The 13771-nt window shown below is 35.5% G+C and overlaps 1 protein-coding gene across 8 annotated transcripts in view; it reads right to left on the reverse strand.

Moving 5' to 3' along the window:
• Positions 1–13771, reverse strand: part of para (sodium voltage-gated channel paralytic) — a 78607-nt gene that overhangs the window by 32789 nt on the left and 32047 nt on the right. For 3 of the 8 annotated variants that reach the window (XM_089263409.1, XM_089263413.1, XM_089263412.1), the window contains 10 exons: positions 11598–11660; positions 8781–8961; positions 8477–8688; positions 8317–8416; positions 8164–8232; positions 4508–4785; positions 4260–4433; positions 2606–2768; positions 649–836; positions 373–577 (listed from right to left, as the gene is read on the reverse strand). In XM_089263409.1, coding sequence (XP_089119535.1) covers positions 373–577; positions 649–836; positions 2606–2768; positions 4260–4433; positions 4508–4785; positions 8164–8232; positions 8317–8416; positions 8477–8688; positions 8781–8961; positions 11598–11660 — 1633 coding nt within the window. Of the gene's footprint in view, positions 1–333; positions 578–648; positions 837–2605; positions 2769–4259; positions 4434–4507; positions 4786–8163; positions 8233–8316; positions 8417–8476; positions 8689–8780; positions 8962–11597; positions 11661–13771 lie in introns of all 8 variants that reach the window. The other 5 variants (XM_089263408.1, XM_089263407.1, XM_089263414.1 and 2 more) reach the window with 4 other exon arrangements.

A 13771-nucleotide genomic window follows, 5' to 3' on the forward strand; every position in this document is an offset into this window, starting at 1 on the left:
GTTGCGATATATCGATTTATCGATTATTGAACTCATGGGATATGGACTATGGGTACAACTGGTTAACTAACTAAAGAGTTTTGGGTAGTTTATATTTGGTTTTCGATTTTTAAAATTTTTAATTTCGCAAATTGTCAACTAGGAACAAGATTGGTTTTGGTATACGAATCGGGTATTGATATTTGATTTTTGTTGGTCAAACTAGAATATATGGAATTTGTTAGCCAATTGTGAGTTGAAGTTAACGTTAACGCAATTAGATATCATTGATAATAGTAGTTGATATTATATAATTAAAAGTAGTTTAGTAAGTGAAAACAAGTGGATAAAAACCTTCGCTCCAAATCCAACTGATCTGGTTGATCCTCTCACCTGATGGTTGATCACTTATTTGATTTGTCAATTTGTTACGTATTAACTTGAAACAATCAGCAATATTACGCTTAACCCAACTCTTAAAACGGCCAATACGATTAAAGGCCTCGGCGATCTTATTGGTATCATTGTCGGCAGTCGGTGCTGATAAACTAGATGAGCCAAAATTTGACAAAAGCAAGGCTAAGAAAAGGTTAAGAACCTGCAAATCGAAACGAAAGACCACAATGTGAACACAAATTGCAATTATTCACAGTATATGATCGCACTTACCACAAGATTGCCGATGACAACGGTGGCCAAGAAGAATGGTATGCAGGAGACATCGCCCACGTACATGCAGTCCCACATGGACTCGATCCACTCTCCGCATAGCACTCGGAACACGATCATGAAGCTGTGCATGAAATCGGTGAAGTTCCAGCGCGGCAGGTCACCATCCGGAAAGCGATCCTTGTGATCTGTATGGGGCGTGACGGATAATCGAACAAACGAGTACAGTAAATATTCAATATGTTGTACAATATGCGTCTGTTTGTGTTTTGGGAATAGGTTTTCGTATTATTCGTTTATCTTTTCTAGTTTGTGTTCTTGTTCAATTACTAAAGCCACATACAGGAAGCGTGTGCAAAGTTGTTGTGGCAGCAGCACTCAAAAACAGTGTTGAAAAATGCGAGGAAAGTCGTACAAAAATCACAAACCCAAAAACGAAACGAAATCGAAACACAATACCAAAAACAAGAAGTGAAAAAGAAAAACAATGAAAACAAACTGCGATCCACTCTTGAGCTACAAAATCGCATAGCCAAGTTACAGATGCACAGTTTGTCTAGCTTAGCTTAAGTATATATTGTATGGTACAGTAGGTAAACAAAACAATATAGTTAAGAGAGTTGGAAAAAGAGAGAGAGAGAGAGCTTTGAGTATGGTAAGCTAGAGGAAGAGTTTGCTCAAATATAAATCGCGCTAAAGTACTTACAGAGGCCCGGCGCCTGGTGCCTGGCAATGGGACCCGAAACTCAACTTAAACATAGCACAGCGCAAATATCAAATGAATAACCCTATTCCTATAAATATGTGTTTCTTTCACGGACCAAACTGTACGGACTCTGATGATTCACATTGCTCTAACGACAAATCTAACAAACTAAAAATGTTTCTATAATTGTACATTTTTATTCCATTTTGTGAATTTAATTCTTTTCATCTATTCACAATTTCCTAACTGAGCACAAATTATAAGTATCTCATAGTTCGTTTCCCGATTCAAGTCAATGCCAAATCTTGAGCTTAAATTTCTCATAAAAAATGACTTATAATTTATATAAGTGAGTAATTAAAAGTAATAAAATAAAAAAAATATAAATTTGCATAAACCATTCACTTAACAATTACTTCAGCATGGAACTCTACCTAGAGCAAGGCAAATACACAGAAAGTGAAGAGAAGAGTTTGTTGCGTTCAAATAAATATGGGAGTTCCTAGATTAAATCTTGAATTCATAAAGAGTTACTATTACTTTGAGAAACTGAATGATATATATTATATGTTGAATATGTGCGATGCAGCTAGCTATAGTCCTTAGCCTTCTAGAGACTTGCCATACTTAGCTATGCCCTACGCATCAGATGTAAGATCTCATGTCTGCCTGTCTCGATATATCGATTAGAAATCAATCGTTATCAGTAGGAAATGAAATATATTCGATTATATTATAAACTAGAGGCAACAAATGAAAGCATATCGATTGCTTTGTGCATGTATACACAGATTATATCCATATATGTATATATTTGTACATATATACTGCAGACATCGTACCCCTAGGGTATTTCCTAGTCCAACTAGATCACGTTTGTGGCTAAAGTAATTGCAGTGACAGTTTAGAAGTAAACTTAACGTTGGTGTTGACAACAATTAATCGTTATTGCAGTTATCGATAAGCACAACAACACTAGCAACACAAACAAAAGAGAACATAAGAACAACAACAATGTTACCTAAAACTGGATAGACATATAGACACATATATAACATGTAACAGTATCATATATACATAGTATGAAAACAAGAGAAACGATAACGGAAAGACGCCCACGAGAAATGAAAAGTATTAAGAGGGAATCAAAAGGGAAATCACACGATAAGAATATGCACATCGATACACAGAAAAAAAAAAAAAAAACAAACAACTGTTGAAAGGCAGCGCAGCAGCAAGTGGAGGACTTACCATGATAGTTCTTTCCGAACAGTTGCATTCCCATCACCGCAAAGATGAAGATGATAATGCAAAGTACAAATGTCAGATTACCCAAAGCGCCCATGGTGCGGCCCATAATCGAAATGAGTAAATTAAGTGTTGGCCAAGATTTTGCCAATTTGAATACACGCAGCTGCATAACGAATTTCGAATTTGTGGATTTGGCGATATCGAGGCATAGATTTAGTTATTCAATTGCAATGAGAGTTGTTGATTGGTTCGTTTATCATCATTATCAGTATCATTATCATTGTCATCATTATTATTATTGAAATTGAAATTGTTATTGGTAGTAGTAATATTTTTTTTTTTTTTTTTTGTATTTTATTTTTCAAGCCGGGCAAAGCATTAGGAGTACAAAAAATATATAAAAACAAATAGTTAAAGTCATATGCAAATATGTCTTCGAATGCAAATAACGTTTAAACTATGAGTAAAAGAAGAGGAAGACACAAAGCTACGAACGAGACCGTAGCTAATAACGTTCAGGCACAGCCGCCGTCGAGTCTTCTGCACGACTCTCATTCAATCAATCAATCGGATGGCATCGATCAGCTGAGACAATGATTAATAATATTCATAAATAATTTGTATACATATATATAAATCGATGCATGTGGAGTGGAGAGCCTCTTGCCAGCGGAAACGGCCGATCGATATTTATCGATTGTTGCTTTGATCGCGCGCATACCAATTTCGAAACTTGCGAAGCTCAATAAAAATTATGCAAATCGAAATGCATTAACCGTGCCCAAAGCATTGCTCTAGTTATGTATATATATATTCTATATGTAGTATTTGTAGATTTTGGTTCGGCTTGTCAAGTGTCGAATTTTCGATTGGAATTCAGGTGGTTTCAGCTATTTGCTATAAAAAAGTTTTGCTCGGCTAAAGTCAAAAAAACGAACACGAAATCAAAATAAAATCAAGTTCTTCAAATATATGTATTATGTATGAGATTAGAATTAGTTAACTTGGAGTAAAAAGTTGAGTAAGTTGTACTAGAAAAATGCTTGGTACGAATAGTTATATTAGATTTAAAAAAAAAAAACAAAATTATTATTTGTATTGCACGCTAAAAACTTGCGATTTTTGCTGTGTTTGAATTTCATTTTAAATCATTTTTTTTTTTTGTATTTGATTTTTACTTTTGGGGAAATTGAATGGATTTGCATTCGGGCATAGAGCATAATACCTGTGTAGTTCTTGCCAAACAGCTGCATGCCCATTACAGCAAAAATGAAGATTATAATGCATAGGACGAAGGTCAGATTGCCCAGAGCGCCGACAGTGCGACCCATTATCGATATTAGTAAATTTAACGTTGGCCATGATTTGGCCAACTTGAATACACGCAGCTGTAAATTGGCAGCACAGATGGGTAACATTAGTGTGTGTATGTGTTGAGTGTGTGTGTGTGTGTGTGTGTGTGTGTGTGTGTGTGGAGGCAACAGGGTTATCGGATTTGAAGAAGTACGCGTTAGTTGAGATCACATTGCTTTGAGTACAGTTATTGTATATGGAATCACCCATTTTTGATTTAAAGTCTACCTTAATTCCTGAGCTAACTAGAATCAATCACGTCGATTTGAGTGGACTGGCTAATGGTGCCAGTTGTGCTTACCAAACGAAACGAACGCAATACGGATAAGCCCTGAACGCCCTCGAGTCCCAGCTCGAGCAGTGAGAGTGCGACGATGATGAAATCGAAGATGTTCCAGCCCTCCTGGAAATAGTACTTCGGACTCATGGCCATCAGCTTCATGGTGGCCTCAATGGCAAAGGTTGCAGTGAAGAACTGAAATCGATAAGTATGTGATCGATAAGTGAATGACATGCACGAAAGACGCTCATTCATTGGCTCCCACTCACATAGTTTCCGCTCTTGAGCACTCGCTCCATCTCCTTGTTCATGTCGTGATGGTCCATGGCCATGAACATTGTGTTCACAACGATGCACAGCGTGATGAAGAGCTCCACGAACGGATCGAAGACGATCAGAGAAACCCATTCCTGAAATTTCAACCAAACCCAGCAGCAATCCCACACACAAAACACATCGATCCCTTTGAGTATCACTTCGAGCGCCTTGTCTTTGAACGTCGGCCCGTCCTCGTCGTCGTCCTCTGTTGGGAAATAGTAAACGGAGACTGAACCATACAAAAGTTTGTTATTAGTTGTGATTTGACCAACTTTGACTCAGCCAGATTAGCAGATTTTTGTTAAATTTGTTTTCTTTGTTTTTTTTTTTTTTTTAGTTTTCTTCAAGCAGATTTTTCATACGATTCACTTTCGCGATTTCTGCATGAAAGTAATTTTTTTTTAATTTTTGTGAAGCTTCATTGCATTGGAAATTATTCGTTTGCTTGTTTTAGATTAGACAGAAAAAGAATTAGAAAACAAACACTCACGCGTAGTGTATGTCTTTTCTTTTGTGTGTGTGTGTGTGTGTGTGTGTGTTTGTGTGAGTGTGTGAGAGTGTGGATTCTTAAGTGTGCTTTCGAAAAACTAGAGAGACTTTTGTTTATCGTTTTTGGAGCGACATTTGTCTGCATTTCAAATGCTTTTACAATGACATTCTCTAACTGCTAAGGCATGAAGATTCAAAATCAATTCGACTTTTAGTTACTCTACACTCAACTTGAAAACAGCTCCACTTGAAGCACAGACCAACGTGAATCGGACTAAACTGTTCCGAAAATGTTCAAACTCATGAATTTGAATCGCTGTTGGATACAGGAAAATTCAAATGTCTCAAGCTGAAGTCTCAAATATTTGAAATTCGTTTTTTCGTGTTACATCCAAAACCTCACAAAATTATTTGAGGACTTTCGTATCGATATTTATTATAAAAACAATATTATCTATATTCAATTTATATATTCAAGAGTTTTACTCTATAGCTTTTGTGGTTTACTCAGCTGAAGAGCTCTGCATATATCTATGTCTTACCTTCTCCTACATTTTCGCTGAGCCACCATAAATTTTATTAAACTTTTTCATATACCAAGTCTAGCTATCTTCATAGCTCGAAAGTTACTTTTGATTCTCAAAACCAAATAAATGGTAGATATTCATAAGCTATTTGCTATCGTTAGTATAAAATATCATTTTGGTCCTAGTTTGGAATTCTAGATTTAAGTTCAGATTCAATTTTGAACCACTTTTCGGATGTCTGATTCAAGGCTACTAAATTAAAGCAAATTCCATTGGTCTGTCTGACAAAAAATACGTTTAAGCTACTCTATCTAACTACTCGTAATACTACGATCACAAAAAGCTACATATCACACAGCTCTGAGAGAGTTGAAACAACTTTAATCAAATTATTGAAATGTGATCATAAAATGTGAATCATTTTGCTTTACCTTAATATCTCAGCGAGTTGTGAGACGTTTTGTATTCTCATTATATACGGAAATATATGTATGTTTATATCTATGACTATATCTATGCTAATTGTAAGTCTGACACAATTTTTGATAAGCGCGAATCATATTCCAATACAAATGTTAAGCGTTCAGTTCAAGTTGTTACAGTTAATTACACGTTGTTGATTGCGAGTATTTACTCTAAGGGTGATTTGTGACAACTGACAACGTTCTACTGAAGAAGCATGCGTTAGTTACTACAGTTAGTTAGATTAATTAATAGAATGCGTATAACTATGATTAACGCAAGCAAGCTACAGAAACAAAAATTAAAAATGATCTAGATTATAGACTTAGAGGTTAAACATTAGAGGCAAAGATTTTTGATTAGGTTAAGCTAAGTTAAGGCATGCAGAAAAGTTCGAATTTCAAAAATCAATTTCAATTAAACTTACGACTTTTGGTAATTTGAGACAAATTAAAATGAAAGTTAAGTAAAATTAGTTGATAAAAAAGGCTCTCTGTTTTTTTTTTTTGTTTCTTTCTTTTATTTGTTTAATGCAGAAATGTTTCGGAATTTCTTCAAGTGTTTTATCTAAATTTATCGAAATTCGAGACATAAATGCATTAAATGTATCATAAACGATATTTGTGTATTGTTCGGCAGCAACTGTAATTGTTGTTTTGTTGTGCAGTGAAGCAGCGCTAACGGTGAATTCAAAATGGTGCAGCAAGCTAAGAAGCCTCAATGGAGGACACTATGAAAGCGTCAAAAAGTGTTGCCTACTTTTCGGGGCAGCGGCAAAGCGAGTTTAGCTCGGGCTGCTGTGTATGTGTGTGTGTAGTTTAGCATAGAAAATTATTAATTTGTACTAAATCTAGTAAGTTCTTATGTGTGTGTATGTGTGTGTGTGTGTGTGTTAGTTTGGCTGGCTTGCTGCTTTTATTTTAAATATTATATATAAATATTGTTTTCTTTTTTGTTTTTTTGTTGCTTTTTTTCGCTTTCTTCTGTTAGCATCAACGGCATTAAATAAAATGGACGAGTCAAAGAAGTCATTCATTTGGGTATAAACATATGTAAGTATATTTATATAGCTATAATTATTAAAATATTTTAGGTATGTTTTCTTTTGTTGCTTTCTTTGTTAATAGGAAGAAGAAGAAAACTTAAAATAGACAAAATCAATGAGAACGTTCAAATCAAACAAGAAAAATATATAAATTTATAAATAAATGTGATAGTTAAAAATGTTGAAATAAAAAATTCAATTAGTTCATTCAATTTTTGTTTTCTCTTTGTTGTTAAATGTTTTAATAAATGAAGAGTAAATAATTGGTATGCTTAATCAACTGATGCACAGGCCTAGGGTCCGCATGCAGCACGCTAGAGATATTTTATTTATATAGTACTGTTCAATCAATCAATCAGGCGGCCTTCAACGCACTCAACTCATGCGCTTTCATTTCACTTCGATTGTAATAGGTTAAAGCAACAATGAAAACCAATAAACATGATCATATGTATATCGTATTTATCGTATTTTTTATAAATATATGCATATAGAATGTGAACTCGAATCTCTAGACAAAAATCTTTCAAAATTCTTCCGATATGAGTTATGAAAGGAATGCGTAGAGAACGCATTCCGGAATATCGCAGAGACATTTTGGAACAGATGAAACTCATTTTGTTTTAATTTTTCTTCTTTTTTTATCTTATATAGAGTATATAGAGTTGAGAGTAGTATAAATAAAATGACTATTGGGCAAAAAATGCGTTGTCAGAGTAACAAACGTTGGTTTATTTGAAAGTTCTTCAAATGGATATAGCCAAAGGAAAGGAAAAGTAAAGAAAAGTAAGGTCGAATAAAAAAGTAGATGAATTGCTTTGTACTTATTTACATGAACATTTGATTCGTATTATTTTTGATATAATTTTTGAAAATGTTCTTGAAACGATAACGGAAATCAATGAAAACAATGCACATGGTATAGAACACAAAACAAAGGAAAATGTACAAGACGATCGATTTCAATATATATTGATCGATATTTCGATATATATATTGCTTAATGGATATGTCAAATGTACAACATGAATGCAATGCAGTAGTTGATATCGATCTATCGATAGGTCGTTAAGTGTGTACTTACCACCGCGATCACTTGCGCGACTATGCCGACCTGCGGCTTGCTCAATAATATCATTCAGGACCATAACATCTAAGGAGATAGAGACGGAGAGAGAGAGAGAGAGAGATAGATAGGTTACATGGCTACATTGCATCTCTTTCCTTTGCTAATTACCTTTCATGTCGACCACCGTTTGTGTCTGGACGGGCTCAATAAAAGGATTGTCGTGATGTTTGATCTTGCCCGCTTCGTCCGTGCACTCCAGGCCGATTTCCTGAAATATCATATTTTTATATATTCATTATTTCAGTTACTGGACACTGGCTGGGCTTACGTAGTCGCGATGCTCGACCTTATGATTGGTGTCCAGGCAGGTGGTGCCGCCATTGGTGGCGCCCACTGATTGATTGCGTGTATTGCGATTGCGCAACTTGCTTTCCTTGGTCATTGTGCTGACGCCCATGACGGCCATGCCGCCAAGCAGATCGCCATGTGAGGTATACGAGATACGGGACTGGTGCGAGGTATACGACGAGTGTCTAGAGCCTAAAGTCCGCATTGAGTAAGTATAATTATTCAGATAGAGCGATAGCGCTTGTTATCGCTGGTAATATCGATCGGCTATCGATCCCACCCACCTAGATTTCCATAGTAAACCGGCACTATGATGGCTCCGTTCTCCTCAGACATGGGCGTCACTGCATTCGAGTCGTCGGCGTATGGCAAATGTTGTTGTGCATCCTGATATGTTGACAATACGAGCGGCTTACGATCACTGCCAGGTATTCCGAAACGGCCACGTCCATTACGTATCGTGTACTGATCCGGAACGATTGTTAAATTGTTTCAATGCAATTGAGCTTAAGATTAGTATATTCGACCAAACACATGACACAAAACTGTTTAAAAGTAACTGTAGCTGTAGTTGTAGTAGTAGTAGTAAGTAGTATTTACAGTAAAATAGTAGTAGTAGTAGTAGTAGTACGTAATAGTAGTTTCTTGTAGCTGTAGTTGTCAAAGTGGTGAATTGTAGCAAATATTATGATATACGATTATTATTGAAAAACATATATATAAGCCAAGGCTTCGGTTGGCATGATTTGTATGAGGGATACACGAACAAAAAATGTTTGAAAATCGAATGAAAAATATAACAAAAACTGAACTCAATCGGAACTCAAACAGTAATTGATATAACCGGCATATCGGTATATATAGACACGCACACACACACGCTTGATGCTCCCTAACTTATCGGATCAGAGTTGGTTAACAGACAGACAGATAGAGAGAGAGATAGAGAGAGAGAGAGAGACAGAGAGTTACAGATAGAGAGGAAGACATGTTGACTTGAGAAATAAGAAATTAAATGTCAAGTATATATAAATATTAGGGAAATAAATAAGTCTATAGCCACAGCATTTTACTGTACATATGTTTATATATTTTGTAAATTTTTATTTGCATATGGACGATTATATAGTTTTTGGAGTACAGATACAGATAGATATATTCGTACATGAAATCAACACATTATACAATGTATGGCTGAGACGGTGACAGTGAACAGTGACAGCGACAGTGACAGTGACGGTGACTGTATGCCTGATTCGGTGACTGTAACCGTGACTGTGACAGTGACTGTAACCGTGACTCTGACTGTGACTGTAACAGTGACACTGGCTCTGACTGTGACAGTGACTGTGACTATAACCGTGACTGTGACTGAAACCGTGACTGTGACTGTAACCGTGACTGTAAGTGATGCAGTAACAGTGACTTTGACTGTGACTGTGACAATGACTGTAACCTTCACTATAACAGTGACTGCAACAGTGAATTTGACAGTGACTGAGACAGTAACAGTAACGGTGACAGTGACTGTGACATTGACTGTGAGTGTGACTGTGACCGTGACAATTTCATTCTGTGCGCTCTAGGAATACATGTGCTACAACCTGCTGCTGGCAAGAACTGTTCATTTTACGAACCGATGCACAATCAAAAATGTTAAGTTGGCTGCGCCTGAGCATGTTAATAATATATGTAGGTATATTTGTCTAACTTCCAGCTGAGCGAAATGAACAGTTCTTTGCTCGCTCATTAGCTTACGATAGCTGTATAGCTGTACACAAACATACGCACATACATGTTACAGGCATACACACACAGACACACATACATAGAGTTACACTCACAGACACACACACACACACACACACACACACACACACACACAAACGAGCCGATAGTACAAATACCGATTGGTTTAGTTTTAGAACATTCCGTATAACAGTAGAAAAGAGAGAGAGAGATAGAGACAGAGTGTTGAGAGTGAGATAGTAGAGTTAGAGAGAGTGAGTGCTGGTACAGTAGTTGGTACACTTACATAGGGTATATGTAGTTCAAGAAACATCAAACATGACCAAAATATCACAAAATATAATTATGTATACCAATAATAATAATAATAATAATAATAATAATTATAGTATATTTAGATATATAGATAATATATATGTATGTGTATGTTATATGTATATATAGATTTTTTACAAATTAAATAGTTATATAGTTATAGACAAATAGGCTGAGTGACTTATGGCATGGACGACAAGAGATAATATGTTAGGATACCCAAAAGAAAAAAGTCACATAAATATAAACAGGAATCGAAACAAAAACTAAAGTCGAAATGGTATGCGCCTAAGTGAATGCTGAGTCATGTATGTTTATCTGCTATGTAGATATCTATGCTATGTATGCTATATGTATGTATATCGTATACCTAGTGCAACATCATGTTAACTCTTTCGATGTCTACTGTGAATGAGTTGCCCTGCGACTGCTTGTGTTGTTTGGTCTTAGTTTTATCTGTGCAATTTTGTACAAATGAAATGGACAGCAATAGTTCGATTACCATCAGGTCTAAGCATGTGTATGGCATGCGCACAGTGGGCTCAGTAGCTATTTTTTTTACTCAAAAAAAACACACAAACTCGAATGTAAAAAGTGAAGTCAGAGTATGCCCAGATGAGTTCAATGGGAGCTGCAACATTTGCTGATATTTGATGTGATGCTTTGTCGAATGGCCCCACTGTGCGTTGTCTGTGCTTAGCACACCCACACACACAAGTATATATACAGCTATACATTATCCATATCCCATATCTCCCCGTGTGTGTGTGTGTAATTGCAAGTTATATACAGTTTTCATTGTCGGTTGAAACTCTAGCTAGATGATATGAATAATGATTGCAGCGACTGTAGTACTTGGATGCTCTTGTTATTATTGTTGTTGTTGTTGTTCTGGTTGTACTGGCTGTCATTGATTCAAGGATAACAATACGCTTGGTGTCTATGTGTGAGTGAGTGTGTGTGTGTGTGTGTGTGTGTGTGTGTGTGTGTGTGTGTGTGTGTGTGTGTGTGTGTGTGTGTGTGTATTGGGCGCTTACCTTGTGAGAACTACGTGATCCCCTGCGTATGTTAAACGGTGAACCAGGTAAGGATAAGGATGTCTAAGTTGTTGTATTTTTTTTTTTTTATTTTTACAAATAAAATATAAATAGAAGAAAAAGAAAAATGGAATCAAATAAAATTTATATATATATATTTATAGAGATGTATGTAAATATAGTTATATCTGCTAAGATTTGATATTTATACAATTTGCTGACGCTGTTTCAGTTTGTTTCATTTGGAAAGCAAAAGTTGATTGTGTTCAGATACTCGGAAGTACTTTGACATTGCTGTGTATGAGATAATATATATATTTATATAATGATCCTGACACGTAAAGGAAATAATAACAAAAATAACATAATTTAAATTCAGCTGCAAATTGTTAAACATTTCTCTGTGTGTGCGATGTGAGTCGGCGATTAGAGGATGTTTCTTTATTGTTCTACTTCAGCGCAGCGTTTGGCTTAAATATAATTTTTCAGATTTTCAAATCAACTTAAGACGTTTCGTCTAAAAATGACAAAGTTCTATGAATCATAGTTGAACAGTTCAAAACAAAATATATATATTAAAATATTTAAAATGAATTCTAATTTCTACAGTTTTAAGTTGAAAATCTCTAGACAAACTGCGCATCTAGATTAAGACCTACGGGGATGCATTGTACAGTTGCTCTAAGAAAAAACAAATACGAAATACCACAACAAAAAATTTCAAATATGAAAATTACGTCAAGTTTATAAATCGCCAGCTGCCGAAAGTCATTTGAGACGTGTTTTTTTTCAGTCAATTCTATATAATTTGATATAAATTTAGCAATCCAGAAACAATTTATTTATGTTTCATGATTTTGGAGCAATAATAAAATACTTGAAGACGTATTTAGGGCACCTGGGAATTGAAATAACATCTTGTATTTAAAAAAAAAAAAATTATTTTTAATACAAAAAAAACTAATATTGTCCTTCAGTTCTAAAATCTGATTCTTAGCATTTCTAACTCCTGTTGGGCTTTTTGGATCTGGAACTGGAACTGGAACTGTTTCAGTTAATCTATCGATTTCAGTGTCTGCTTGAAGTGTGTAGAAGAGTTTGGTTTATTAGAGAGAGCATTAGAGTTAGAGAGTGTGAGTGAGAGGCTTAGAGAGAGAGAAACCTACCTTTGGCCCATTATTGTTGGGACCGTTTTATTGTGACCAACTGTGACTGCGATTACGATTATGAGTATTATAAGTTTTTTATTGGAATGCAATCGCTGAGCAATTCAATTGGCATTTAAGAGCGAGCTAGCAAATGCAAGAGCGAGACAGCAATAACAATATTTGTTGGTGAGAGAGTACAAAGTTCGAATAAAATTTTTGCTATGCTTTGAGCACCATTTTTTGACCCGTACTACCTGGGATTCCATTAAGTGGATTTCCAATGTTTCTTGATTTACAAATAAGCTAAGCTTTGGTCAGCAATCAATCAGTCAGTCAGTCAGAGAGGTCTACTTTATACATAGAATTTATTGGTGTTATCTTGTGTGATGCGTGTGTATTTGTGTAGAGTCCTCAACTGATTTCCCCAAGTTCGGAGTGCCAGAGTTGGAAGTTTCGGTGTGTCTCAGCCGCTGTGCGCTAAGCAAATGCTTGCCAAAGCCAACTAAAATTATCGAGAATATATATACATACATATATGTACATATGTATATAGCATAACTATGTGGGAGTAAAAGAATCCAGAACTATATATAGACATGCTGCAGCATGTTGGTGTTATCGCTTCGTTTATAGTTATCGAATTTATCGGTGCTAGTGTAACCTTTGTGCCGTACTGTACTTGAGAGCATCTCTTTGCTTAAATTGAACTTAAGTATTTCGGTTTTCTTTCGTGTTCGAACTTCTTTCAGCCATTTAAAGTAATCGCAAGTAATTGAATTGAAATCAAAGCAACGTTCACTGAATGCATGCAAATGAAAAGGCAGCCATAAGACAGATGGAAATCAATCGAATCAAATCAATCAATTATGTGATAAATAATACGAAAATGATGAAAGATCTTTGATTCTGAGAATTGCAGAGTTATGAAAAGCCCAAGCTGTCCTATGCAAGTTACTTAGATGGGTTAGTTAGTTAGCTTAGATAGATTAGATTAGATTAGATTTGATAGATACGCAGAGTTCAAGC

The sequence above is a fragment of the Drosophila navojoa genome, chromosome X (genome assembly GCF_054131105.1).
Source record: "Drosophila navojoa isolate 15081-1374.11 chromosome X, UAZ_NAV_1.0, whole genome shotgun sequence".
Classification (NCBI taxonomy): Eukaryota; Metazoa; Arthropoda; class Insecta; order Diptera; family Drosophilidae; genus Drosophila; species Drosophila navojoa.